The sequence below is a fragment of the Phalacrocorax carbo genome, chromosome 23 (genome assembly GCF_963921805.1).
Source record: "Phalacrocorax carbo chromosome 23, bPhaCar2.1, whole genome shotgun sequence".
Lineage (NCBI taxonomy): Eukaryota > Metazoa > Chordata > Aves > Suliformes > Phalacrocoracidae > Phalacrocorax > Phalacrocorax carbo.
The window spans coordinates 2715329-2727908 of NC_087535.1; the positions used below are offsets into that span (position 1 = coordinate 2715329).

The window sequence follows — 12580 nt, forward strand, 5'->3', positions numbered from 1 at the left end:
CATGGTGCATGTCTGCCGCTGAGGGGTTATTTAACCCTTTTTAGAGCACTTTTTTCTAAGTGGAAATGTCATTTTAAGTGAAAAGGCAGAACTGGAAAATGTCAAAAGAAACACTTTGGAAAATGTTTTGTCAATTTTCGCCTGGTTGCCTACACAAAGCTGGTGCAGCAGCTCTGCCTACCCTTCTTTTCTTCCTAATAACAATCACTGTCCTTCCTTCACAATTCAGCTTATTTCAGCCAAACCTTGAGGGGCAGAAGATGATAAGCTCCTCCAGAGTTCATAAAAACAGGTGTGTAGAGGAGAGAAAGATCCCGCTACTGCCAGGACACCGCGTTAGCCTTGTTAGGCACCAGCGACACCACGCTGAAGACCCTCAAGATGTGAGTCAGTAGAAAACCAGGCTTTGCTTCTGCAGCGCAGGACCGTGCCTCTCCAGAGCCCGCCGGCCTCGAGCCGGACCCTGCGCGCCCCATCGGGTGCCTGTGCGGCCCCTGCCTCCCGCGCCGAGGCTGCTGCCTGCCCGGGGCTGCGGCGGACGGGCTGTTCCTTGAGTGAGCAGAAGGAAAGCCGCATTCCTCATGCGCTTACCTAATGCCGGCTGGACACGAGCTTGTCAGCTCCAGGGTGGGGCTTGGACCTCGTGTCATTAATCTCGATGCTTCAGACATTGGCTCTGGAAATTGCTGTTGGGGCAGGTTGGAGAGTTGGGAAATGGCCCTGCACCCCCTTTGCCAGCAGCCGTGCCTGACCTTGCCAAATGCACCGGCTCTTACATTTCCCCATGAGCCACGTGCCCTGGTGGTGACTCCTCCAGCGCTGTTTTCTCTTCCCCACAAGCCTTGTATCCCGTTTTCCTTAATCCTTGTTGCTGTGCTGTCTCCTGCGAGGCTTCGTCAGGGTGCTGTAGCGCCAGGGGTTACGTGGAGCTTGGCCCTTCATCTCCCCATCACATTTGCAGAGACCAGTATGTGCGTTACAGTCTCCTCCGCGCTGCCTTGCTCCTCGTAAGCCAGACCACAGTGAGCTGGCTGACGGGAGCTGGACCCAGCATTGATCCTTTCTATTTGTTTCTCCAGGTCTCTGGAGACGCAGCAACAGAGCTTTTGAGGTATCTTTTGTTGCAGACGGGTTTGTCTTGACCCAGATTCCAGGCCTGCAGCTCGCCTTAGCAATAAACGGGAACGTTTGGTTTGACCAGATGAGTTAAGATAGTCTCTTGAGATGTTAGCCTCAGACCCTGCTTGCAGAAATTGTTGGATTATTGAGAGTATGGTAGACCCTGGACCTAGTGAAGGAGATAACGAGCAGAGGTAAGAGATTCGGGGGGCAGTAGGAGAGCTATTGGGGTGAGGGGTGATCATCGTGGTCCAAAGCAAAAGGCAAAATGGCGAAGCATTGCCTGGGGAGCCGGGAGGGGAGAGGGGGAGGCAGAGCCGACAGCGTGTGATTAACTTGGCTCTGCTAGTCAGAGCTGCCCACCCGCTGATCCTTTCTAATAGCCTGTGATCCCCAAAGGCAGCTCCTGGAGCAGAGCCGGGGCGGTTGCACAATCGCAGATGGGGAGGAAGAGGCTGCAGGCAGGCTGGAGGGTCTCTGCCAGACAGCCTCCATGGTGGGGCGATTTGGGACACCTGATGCTGAGCCCTCCAGGTGTCTGCCTGGGGAGCGAGCACAGCCTGTCCCTGCAGAGCTAACGGCTGGTTATTCCAGCCAGCCCTGAAGGCAGCCATAGACTCTCAGCTCCCCTTTCTTCAGGGCAATTTCAGCTCTATATCCTGATCTTCCTCTCCTGCCCACCGTTCTCCTGATGGCACAGGGAAGGGCTTTAAACCCTCGGTTACCCACCCGCTTCCCAGCAGGCTGGGGGAGCCCCGGGCGTGTTCCTCGGCTGCCCGCTGCTTTCCCCCCGACACGGGGCTGGATGCGGTGGGCTCTGACTCCCAGCTGGGGAGTTACTGTGCTGCAAACTGTTCTCAGCAGTTGCATCTTGTTGCCTTTGTTTCTAGACACAGCTGTGGTCCAGGGACAGGGGAGGGCCCCTGTGTAAATCAGGGCTTTGCTGGTTGCTTAGGGATTATTATTATTATAGTTTAGGAGAAAAGGGACGGGAGGTAAAAGAGAGGACCTGTAACTGAGGGCTGAGGGGATGTCTGAGGTTTGGAGCAGCAGAGGCTTGGATGAAAATACCAATCCAGGGATTCCGATTCAGGCACAGGGTCTGTTTTGGGGAGTGGACCCTGCGCACTCGTTGGCACCAGCCGTACTGCTGCTTCTCCATCAAGGCTGATATGTGAGATGGGTGTGTACCGTGTGGCTCCAAAACTCTGCTCTAATAAAGAAATACATTTCCTCCCCAATATTCAAGCTGTTGGGTGTTCCTTGCTTTTGGGAGGTGCTTTAAATGTGACTGCCAGAGCCGTGGGCTGCTAAGAGCAGAAGCTGGCTGCACGATGCTGAGCTCAGGTCTTCCTCCTGTTTTCCTGTTGCTCACAGCGCTGGAGCTGAGCTGGTCCCTGAGTGATGAAGAAAAGAAGATCATCTTGGATGAACATAATAAATACCGCTCCCAGGTCTCTCCTCCTGCTATGGATATGCTGAAGATGGTAAGTGGCTTTTATTGCTGGGGAATGTCAGAAGGTGTTTGTGTCGTGCAAGCCTCACTCTTAATGCTAGGAGGGGTCAGGGTTTTCTTTAGGGGAGACAGAGTAATTCTTCTGTAGGGCTACAACTCAGTGAAGGGGTTCCCTAAACTGCCTCTAAAGAGATGAGTTTGCTTTCACCTATGGAGTTCTCTTTGATTGTTTTTGGAAGTTCCTATGTGTGGTGTGAGTCCCCTGATGCTCTGTGTGAGAGCGATGCAGCTCTCGCTCACGTGCGTGCTGGGGAGGAAAGGCAGGGGAGACACTGCCATGAGCAGGTGCCCTGGGCTGGAGGGGGAATCCTGCTGTGTGGGGCATCGCCTGGTGCATTTTATTTGCCTTTGCAGGTGAATGGGCTTTTATCTGTAGGAGGGAACATCAACTTCAAATCTGACAGCCGGGTCATTCAGTTATCTGGGCTTTCCATCACTCTCCTAATCCCCACCATGACTTGTGTGTGGCTGTCTTGGAGGTGAGGGATCTCCCATTTTGCTTGGGGAAACTGAGCCAGGTGTATCACGTGTGGCTGCAGTGGCAGCAAAAACGAGCTCTCGAGCTAGTGCTGCTTTTTGTCGTATTTGGACCCTTGATTTGATTAGAATTTGGCTATCGTGTTTTATCTTGCACCACATGTGATTTTTTCCACTGTTTGCAACACAATTGGAGGGAGGAGGACAACTGTTTAGGATGGATAGTTGGAGTGCTTTGCTCTTTTGGTCACAGTGTGCTTGGAGGAGACCTCCCTGCCTGGCCCAAAAGTCACACAGGCTGAATTTAACCATCACGGGCTGGTAAATGGGACCTTGCTGAGCAAATGAAGGAAAAAGCTATGTTCATGTATAGGGGGTCTGACTAGTGACTTCAGACTCAAAGAGGACAGAGTGAGGACCCTAAGCACCATGACCCCACAGACACCCACCAAAGCAAGGCACAGAAAACTTGGAGAATAAGGGCTTTGGAGCCAAAGTCTTAGAGAATGCCTGAGGGAAACAATATCTCAGGGTCCTTAAGCCAGCGACAATTCTGACACGGTGACTGCTGCCCCCGGCTGAAGCTTTGATTGCAGGTCGTGTGCTTTGAGATGCTCCCCTCCGCAGCATGGCTTTGTTTCTGCTTTTTTTTTTTTTTTTTTTTTGAAGCACAAGTGTTTAGCTTACAGCAGCGCTGACAATTCCTTGGTAGAGGTTTTCCACAAGAGCACCGTCCTCGCCTCCTTCCCGGGATGTTTGCTTGGGCTGCCTTCGCCTCCGAGTTCACCTGCTGCCGTGGCGCAGTGCCCGGCTGAGGTCACCCTGCGCTTCTGTTTGGGACGTGGATCTGGTTGCTGTGGAAATAGTTAGGCGATGGGGGGGATACGTAGCCTAAAGCCGCTTTTCTTTTTTAATGAAGCAAATCCTGCAGGTGCGAGTCCCCCGTTTATGGAGCCCGGCTCCGTGCCAGGAGGAGAGGGGCGTGCACTCCCCAGACTGGGTTTCCAGCCACTGCTCTCAGCCTGGCTTGGGGCCACAGTGGGAGGTCAAACAACATTCTGTGCTCCCATCCAGATATCTCAGTTTCCTTCCCCCTGGTCCCCTAGCGCTGCTGCTCAGGGGCCCATCCACATCCCCTCAACACCCCGATGGTGACATGCTCTGCATTGAGGCCATGTTGTCCCTTTGGATCCAGCCCTAGGTTTGGCAGGGAAGGTCCCTGCTTAGGTAGTTGGGCTGCCTTCCACCCCGCTGCAGGAGCAAAGCTGGCATCGCCATCGAACAGTGCAAGGACAGTCCAAACAGCTGCAGTGTAGGGTTCCTCGTATGCCTCCCTGCGAGAAAACCTCTCCTCCTCCTGCCTGTCCATGCGGCCGGCGGGGCGCCATGGGCCAGTGGGCTCAGCTGGCGGCAGGGACGCTGCCGCTCCGGAGGGGGCTCTTGGCAGGCAGCCAGCCGGCCACGTCTCGGGTCCAGGCAAGCAGATGATGTTTCCCAGGAGTGTGTGCTCCCAGGCTCTGTGCAGCTGCTAGGGAAGATGTATCCCACTCTCCTCCCAGCCAACCCTGGTCAAAGAGAGATGTCCCCAGGCCCCCTCCTGTGTGACCCGGGGTGAGTTTCCTGCCTTCCTCCAACTGACTTCACGGTTTGTCCATGCTGAGTTGAGGATGCTCCATGAAGATGATAGAGATGCTCCAGGCAAGGTTGTGCTGATGAACTGACCTTCCCCTGCGTGACCTATAAGCTAAGGTTTGGTTTGTGCTGGGACTGACTGCAGAGCTCCCCTCTCCTGAGGTCTGTGTTGGGTAGGGATCTGAATTTTACTCCTGAATAGGGAAGTTGTGGCCAGAGAGCACAAGGGTCCTTGGTACGTGTCCTTGTGTATGTTGGAGAGCCCAGTGTCCCTCTCTGTATGCTGATGCTGAGCTCTTTTCAGACCTGGGACACGGAGCTGGAGGCCTTTGCTCAAGCCTATGCAGAGAAGTGCATCTGGGACCACAACAAGGATAGGGGACGGCGGGGGGAAAACCTCTTCGCTATGGCCCCGACCCTGGACCTGGAATTCGCCGTGGAAGACTGGAACGGGGAGGAGAAATACTACAACCTGACAACTTCCACGTGTGTCCCTGGGCAGATGTGTGGCCACTACACCCAGGTACCGAGCTGGTGGGGCAGAGGGATGGGGTTGTCAGGAAAGGAGCGGTACCAGAGCCCCAGCTCCTCCCAGAGTCTTTACAAAGGGATGGGGAACGAGGCAGGAATCACAGTAGTGCAGGGGCACCTGGGCATGGTGCCAGCCATGACCATCCTTTTTAAAGATCTCTGTTAAACAAGCTTTGCAGCCCCTTTTGGCTACTCAACAGAGCGGGGTGCCAGCTTGTCTTAGGCAGAGATATGAGGTCTTGGAGTTTCTTCACAGCTTGGGTGGGAGCAAGGAGCAGAGATGGTGGTGGTAAATATGAGGATGGATGTATGGAGGGTTCCAGGAACAAAGCAGAGATGGTGATGCTCTACCTGGGTAGGCTATGTGGTAGGACAGCTGTGGCACTTGGATATGCAGACCACAGCCCTAGGCTGGGAAGGGGGTCCAACAGGGGCAAGAGGCAGGATCCTGAATGCTAAAGCAACGTGGGGATGTGGGATCTGGGGCACACACTAGGTTGAGGGGGCCATTGGTGTGGTGACAGAACAGCCTTCAAGGACAGGGGACAGGTTGCCAACAGTGTGTCCGCCCTCCCCCAGTCACCTCACCTTCACCCCTGGTCTTTGCCTTAGGTGGTCTGGGCAGGCACGCATCAGATCGGCTGTGGGGCAAAGTTTTGTGAGAAGATCAGCGGAATCGAAACAGAGGACATGTACCTGCTTGTTTGCAACTACTATCCTCCGTAAGTCCCGTGCCTCACGTGGCTTGGTGCATCTTGAGAGGATTTCTGTGCTGGAAATGTCCTTCCTTCAGTCCCTATAGCAGAGCAGGATTTGGCCTTGTTCAGAAATAAAAACAAAGTGATTCCGAGAAAGGCCTTTGTTATCTTGGGTTGGTCACAAAGGAAGGAAGAGTTGTCTGGTGATCCTTGCCAGTGATTGCAGCTGTTGACGTCTGGTTCAGCCCCTGGCACAGACGTGGGGAGGGAGCTCCCCTCCGAGAGCTGCCCAAGCTGATGCTGCCGTGGCTGAGGGTGCAACCAGCAGCTCCCTGCTCTGTGCCTTGTTCTTCCCTGCCAGCAGCAGCAGTTGCCTGGGGTGGAGAGGCCCATTTACACCAGCAGGAAGGGTTGGACGTGGGAGGAGAGGTGGGTGGCTGCTTGCGAAGCCCTGGAGCTAGCCTTGGGGACCACTAGCTTGGAGCTGATGAGACCAACAAGAGCAGCTGGTTGCTGCCAACCTTCTTAGGGGTCTTGACCACAAGGGAGAAAAAAAATCACATGTATAAATGCCCTTCGACTGCTCTGTTCTAAGGGGTGGTGAAGGATCTGGTCCATGGAGCTGTCTCCCCTGGTTTTAGCAGCCTTGGGGTCAGGCTGTTGAGTAAATGTCATGGATATTCTGTGGCATGAGACCTGTTTTTCACATTAATCCTGAATTTTGCCTTGGCTGGGATATTCCAGTTGAATCAGACCCCCTCTTTGGGATGAGTGTTTCCCCCTCTCCTCACGCCTTCTTTTTCTTGGCATCTTCTGCTTCCAGGGGTAATATGAAAGGCCGAAAGCCGTACAAGGAAGGACCTTCATGCTCACAATGTCCCGAGGGCAGAGTCTGTGTCAACTCCTTGTGTGGTAAGTGAAGCGAAGTGGCACGAGTACCTTGACAGGCTATTGGGTCTCAGACCCCTGGGTTGGGGTCCAAGCTCTGAACCGTCCTCGAGCTATCAGAAAGCCCTGGACCAGCAGTTCCAGGGCTGGAGCGTGAGACATCAGGTGTGATGGCAGCCCCTAGGACAGACCAGCTGCCTCAAGATGAGGATGATCAGATAAGGACCTCGTATCCCCTTAGCCAGCCATTGCTGCCCCATGTGGATCCCTGATCTCGAGTGGCAGGAGGTTGTGTGAGGGAGTTGAGATGTCTCCAGGTTGGGAACCCTAGAGTAGGGGATGGCCCAGAGTGACCTGAGAGGGGTCGGCTGCTGCTTCACCCCCCAGCTGCTTTCTGCTGGCCCTGCTCTGTGCAGGGGATTTGTTGAGGTCACCTGACCCCAGCCCTAATCGATGGCACTTTTCGTCTCTTACCAGAACCCACTGTAGAAGAGACCACTCCAGCCCCTGTGACAACAAAGGCAAGCCCATCTGCCCCAACCACAGCCATGCCAAAACCCACAACCACAGCCAAACCAGAACCCGCAACACCAGTGCCCACCACAGCCAAGCCAAGACCCACAACCACACTTCAAACCACAACCACAGCCAAGCCACCACCCAAAACCACGCTCCCAACCACAGCCAAGCCACCACTCAAAACCACACTTCCAATCACAACCACAGCCAAGCCACCACCCAAAACCACTCTCCCAACCACAACCACAGCCAAGCCACCACCCACAACCATGCTCCCAGACGCAGCCAAACCAGTCACAACCGTGCTCCCAGCCACTACAGCCAAGGCGCCACCCACAGCCACACTCCCAACCACAGCCAAGCCAAAACCCTCAACACCAGCAACCATCACAATGGCAGCCAAGCCAAAACATGCCACCACACTCCCAACACCAACCCCAGCCAAGCCAAAACCTGTAATACCAGCAGCCACCACAGCCATGGCCAAGCTAAAACCCACCATGCCAGCACCCACCACAGCCACTGCCAAGCTAAAGCCCACCACAACAACCGCTACCGCTAAGCCAACACCCACCACACCAAAACCCACCACAACGGCCAAGCCAACACCCAGCACACCAAAACCCACCACACCAAAAACCACCACAACAGCCAAGCCAACACCCACTACACCAAAACCTTCCACAATCACTACTACAGCCAAGCCAACACCCAGCACACCAAAACCCACCACAACGGCCAAGCCAACACCCACCACACCAAAAACCACCACAATGGCCAAGCCAACACCCACCACACCAAAACCCACCACAATGGCCAAGCCAACACCCACCACACCAAAACCCACCACAATGGCCAAGCCAACACCCACCACACCAAAACCCACCACAACGGCCAAGCCAACACCCACCACACCAAAACCCACCACAATCACTACTACAGCCAAGCCAACAGCCAAGCCAACACCCACCACACCCAAACCTTCCACAACCACCACCACAGCCAAGCCAACACCCACCACACCAAAACCCACCACAATCACTACTACAGCCAAGCCAACAGCCAAGCCAACACCCAGCACACCCAAACCTTCCACAACCACCACCACAGCCAAGCCAACACCCACCACACCAAAAACCACCACAATCACTACTACAGCCAAGCCAACACCCACCACACCAAAACCCACCACAACGGCCGAGCCAACACCCACCACACCAAAACCCACCACAACAGCCAAGCCAACACCCACCACACCAAAACCCACCACAACGGCCAAGCCAACACCCAGCACACCAAAACCCACCACAACGGCCAAGCCAACACCCAGCACACCAAAATCCACCACAACAGCCAAGCCAACACCCAGCACACCAAAACCCACCACAATCACTACTACAGCCAAGCCAACACCTGCCACACCCAAACCTTCCACAACCACCACCACAGCCAAGCCAACAGCCAAGCCAACACCCACCACACCAAAACCCACCACAGCCAAGCCGACAGCCACCACACCAAAACCCACCACAGCGAAGCCAACACCCACCACACCAACACCTACCACCACTACAGCCAAGACAAAACCTGCCACTACAACATCAGCAAAGCCAAAACTCACTACTGCAACACCAGCACGTACCACAACAGCAAAGACACAAACAAAAGCTGCCCCAACCACACACCCAAAACCCACTGAAATGGAAAGATCCAATCCTACTGAGGCGGCTGGGCTAACGCTTTCGTTTGAGCCCACATTAGACCTGGATTATAAAGTATCTCCAGAAGTAGGTGTAGGCACTGGAGAGCCCATTAGCCCCTTAACTACGGAGGATCCGGCCTTATTAGAAAGCACACCCTTCGGCCCTAAATCAGTCCCAGAAACAAATAAAGGTATCAAAGAGGAAGGGAAAGAGAAATCAGCCTTTTCCAGTCCACATCCATCCCTCACCCAAATCGTTCCAGAGATCAAGTTAGGTTTCAATAAAGCTGAGCTCATAACCCCCTCAAAGTCAGTGGTCTTCAGCCCTGAAGAGCCCACCTTCTTGCGCTTAACATCATCTTCCAATGAAAAAAAAGGGCAGAGCCCTCCTTTCCAGACCTCCCTCTCAGGTAAGGTAATTGTGGAGTCTGTCCTGGCATGGACACTCAGACAGTCAGTGATCCCCAAGCAGCATGGAGAGCGCTTGGGAGGAACCAGCATCGGACTGGTCCTATGGATCCGTGTCTCATTTGTGGCCCCAACCCTTGTCCTCAGTCTTTCTTCTAACACTGACAGGGGCTGGTTGGATGTCTCGTTTGTGAAGCATGGTTTTGTTCACAGTCTGCTCCCCACTAACCCACCAGCTGTGTCACGCCTTCGCTGGATTGGTTCACTGCTGCCTCGTACCTCACGGTGTCTTGGTGCACGTTACTGATGGTCCTGCATGAGCGGGAGTTACTCTTTTGTCCAGCTCTTCCCCTCTAACTCCAGGTTTTCTTCTGCCAGCAGGTGCCCTGGACACTGAAGAATCAGAGACAAACTCCGACCAGACAAGCATGGATCAGCCCATGGCTGGAGCCCCCAGCACCTGCCTGGGGCTTTCACTCTTCCTCCTACCCAGTGTCATCCTGGTGGGCCTTCTGCTTTGAATGGTCTTTCTCAGCTGTCCCTGCACCAGTCACCAAGGCTTTCTTCAGCATTGGTTGTTCCACAACCCTGGTAGGCTTGGGAGACACCACGGACACTTCAGGCTGACACGCTCTCTTCTTACGCGGCCTTATCTGCGCCAGCCCTGACGAGCCAAGGGCAGCTGGCAGTCCCATGGGAACTTGGTCCCCTTCCTGAGGAGACCCAAGGGCAGGAGGGTGTCTGCCATAATGCTGGTGACCTTGGACGCTTCTCCTTTCTTCCCAGCCAGCCTGGGCATCTGGTCCATTTTCAAGCTGGAAACGATGAGCTATCCCACCCACCTGTGTGGCTGGCAGGCCCCACCACACCCTGTCCCCAGGGAAAGCAGGACGACTTGGAAACCCGAGTGGCGATGAGACGTGCTCATTGGTTTTGGTGTTTGTACATGAGACATAGTGATTGGGTTTGGCGTTTGTTGGACGACTTTCCAACAGAAATGCTCTTTTCCCCTCCTGATGTGTCTGTTTATCTCAATTTTGGAGAAATTTCACCTTTTCCCTTCTTGTCCAAGAAGAGTGCCTTTTTTCCCCCCCCAGGAGAGGATTTCTATTTCCTTCCTGGTTCTAGTGCACCTATGGCCAGTATCACCCAGCTGTACTCCTTTCTCTTCCCCACACATCTGGAACACTTGCGTCCTTCCTCTCTTCTCTCTACCACATGTACCCGTTCCACAGTTAGTCCATTGCCATGGCTTTATTTTACGCGTGTGCCTGCACCTGTGTGCGTGCACAGAAGAAATATCTTCAGTGCTACCGGCTCCTTCATAGAGCTTTCTTCTGCATGGCTTCCTTCTTTGCGTAACTTAAGTGTATTCGAATTTAGATACAGATCCCAAGTGACATATATTTTCCATGTGGTGGAACCTGGTCCAGGAGAAACAAGTCATCACATGTGTTGGTACAATTTGAGCTCAAGAGAGCCAAGTGAATGATGTTAGAGGTTACCAGTGGTTCCAGGACTTGCTGGAGGACCACTTCCATTGTCTGGGACACGGAGTGTTTTATTCTCCCATGTCTTTGCTCCCTTCACCTGAGGATTCCCAGTAAGGTGTGTTAAATATGTGACAAGCTTTGCAGACCGGTGGAAGGGACTAGGAGATACGGTCCCTTCTCTAGTTGTTGCATCCTTTGATTTCTTAAACACATGAGGTGGAGAATGACCTGAAGGCCAATATTTGTGTCCTCCTCCATGATGCTGTGTCCTGTGCATCTCGAGAGCATGCACCGAATAAATCCTGGTGTGAAAGTCTGTTGTGGGGTGTGCAGTGTCTCGCTGGGGGATCTGGAGGCCGGGAGCTTCCTTATTATATTTGTAAAATACTCTTGATTGTGTGCTTAGGTAGAATTGCTAAATGACCATGTGGTTCCTGGGGGTGCTGAAGGTCTTTTTTTGGCTTTCCAAAAGCATCCGGGTGCCAGTTTTTGCAAGGTTGCAACTTAATGTTTTTAAGCCTGTGTAAAAGCTGCAGAAGGAGGAAATTGAGGATGACGCAGGGAATATTCCCTAAGAGCCCAGCTGAATGCAAAGCAAAAATGTATCCCCAGGAGGAATTTTTGGGCAAGGAAAGCAAGAAGAAGAGAGCTCAGAGCAAAAAAAGAGATCAGAACTGGGGCTGGAGCGCTTCTGGTTCCCTCTTTGGAGAGGCCCAGCAGCCAGCCCCTTCCTGCCCCCAAACACACACTCTTTCATCTTTGCAGCAAAGAAGTTAAATGCAAGCGTGTGTTCCCAGATCCCATGTCTCTGCAGCATTTTTGCGGCAGAACGTCACCCAGGTGTGAGCAGCACGCGGGGAGAGGGCCTTGCGAGGCATAAATTCGCAGCGCAGGAGCGATGCTGGGATCAGACCTTTGCTGTTTGCTTTCCCCATCCTTCCGCCCCTGCTTTGCCTGGCGAGGCTGCCCTGTGGCTCTGCATTTCCCTTCTCCCTGAAATCCTGCTGCAAGAGCCCAGCAACACCAGCTCTCTTACAGGAAACCAGCTGCCTGCGGGGTTTTTTTAGGTCACGGTCACCACTAGCCCTGCTAAACGGTGACCGGCAGATGGCAGTGGGAGAGATACCGCAGAGAACTGGGCAGCTCTGAACTCGCTCCGCAGAACCCTACGGAGAGTTTAGTGCTTTGTTTAATCACAAGCATCAGATGTAGTTAAGAATCAGATTAAAAATAACCTCCTGCCCAGGTGCTGTGGCTGCTGTACGCTCTCGTTGCAGGCCCAGCTCCTGCTGCCGAGCTGCTTTCAGGGAAAAAAAATCCAGCCTTGGGTTAGGGACAGATGATAGAAACACAGCCAGAGCGGCTGCTGGTCGCCTGTTGTAAGGGACGAGGGTTCGGGCAGGGATGGAGCTGGGAGAGCATTTCAGGACCGTGACTGTTCTTCCGTCTGGGTTAAGGAGAGGGTAGCATTCATTCTCTATAAATGGTAAAAAGTGCAGAAAAGCATTTCTTCTCCCAGCAAAATCAGGGCATTTGGTCAACACCTGATTTTTTGCCATGTTGGATCCCCCACCCTGCTGAGAGCCATCATGGATCT

General features: G+C 53.6%; 1 protein-coding gene across 3 annotated transcripts; it reads left to right on the forward strand.

Annotated features, from left to right (window-relative positions):
• The first annotated feature begins 41 nt into the window (after positions 1–41).
• Positions 42–11293, forward strand: PI16 (peptidase inhibitor 16). 3 transcript variants are annotated; one of them, XM_064472249.1, is made up of 8 exons: positions 42–383; positions 1128–1313; positions 2497–2606; positions 5049–5267; positions 5888–5997; positions 6797–6885; positions 7339–9492; positions 9869–11293. In XM_064472249.1, exons 3-8 carry the CDS (start codon positions 2589–2591, stop codon positions 10009–10011), a joined length of 2733 nt encoding a protein of 910 aa, XP_064328319.1. In that variant the 5' UTR covers positions 42–383; positions 1128–1313; positions 2497–2588; the 3' UTR covers positions 10012–11293. The 3 variants fall into 3 exon arrangements, with proteins under 3 accessions (XP_064328319.1, XP_064328317.1, XP_064328318.1); XM_064472247.1 differs by lacking the exons at positions 42–383; positions 1128–1313 and having other exon boundaries at positions 1432–2606; XM_064472248.1 differs by lacking the exons at positions 42–383; positions 1128–1313 and having other exon boundaries at positions 1432–2606; positions 9872–11293.
• Positions 11294–12580: the final 1287 nt, after the last annotated feature.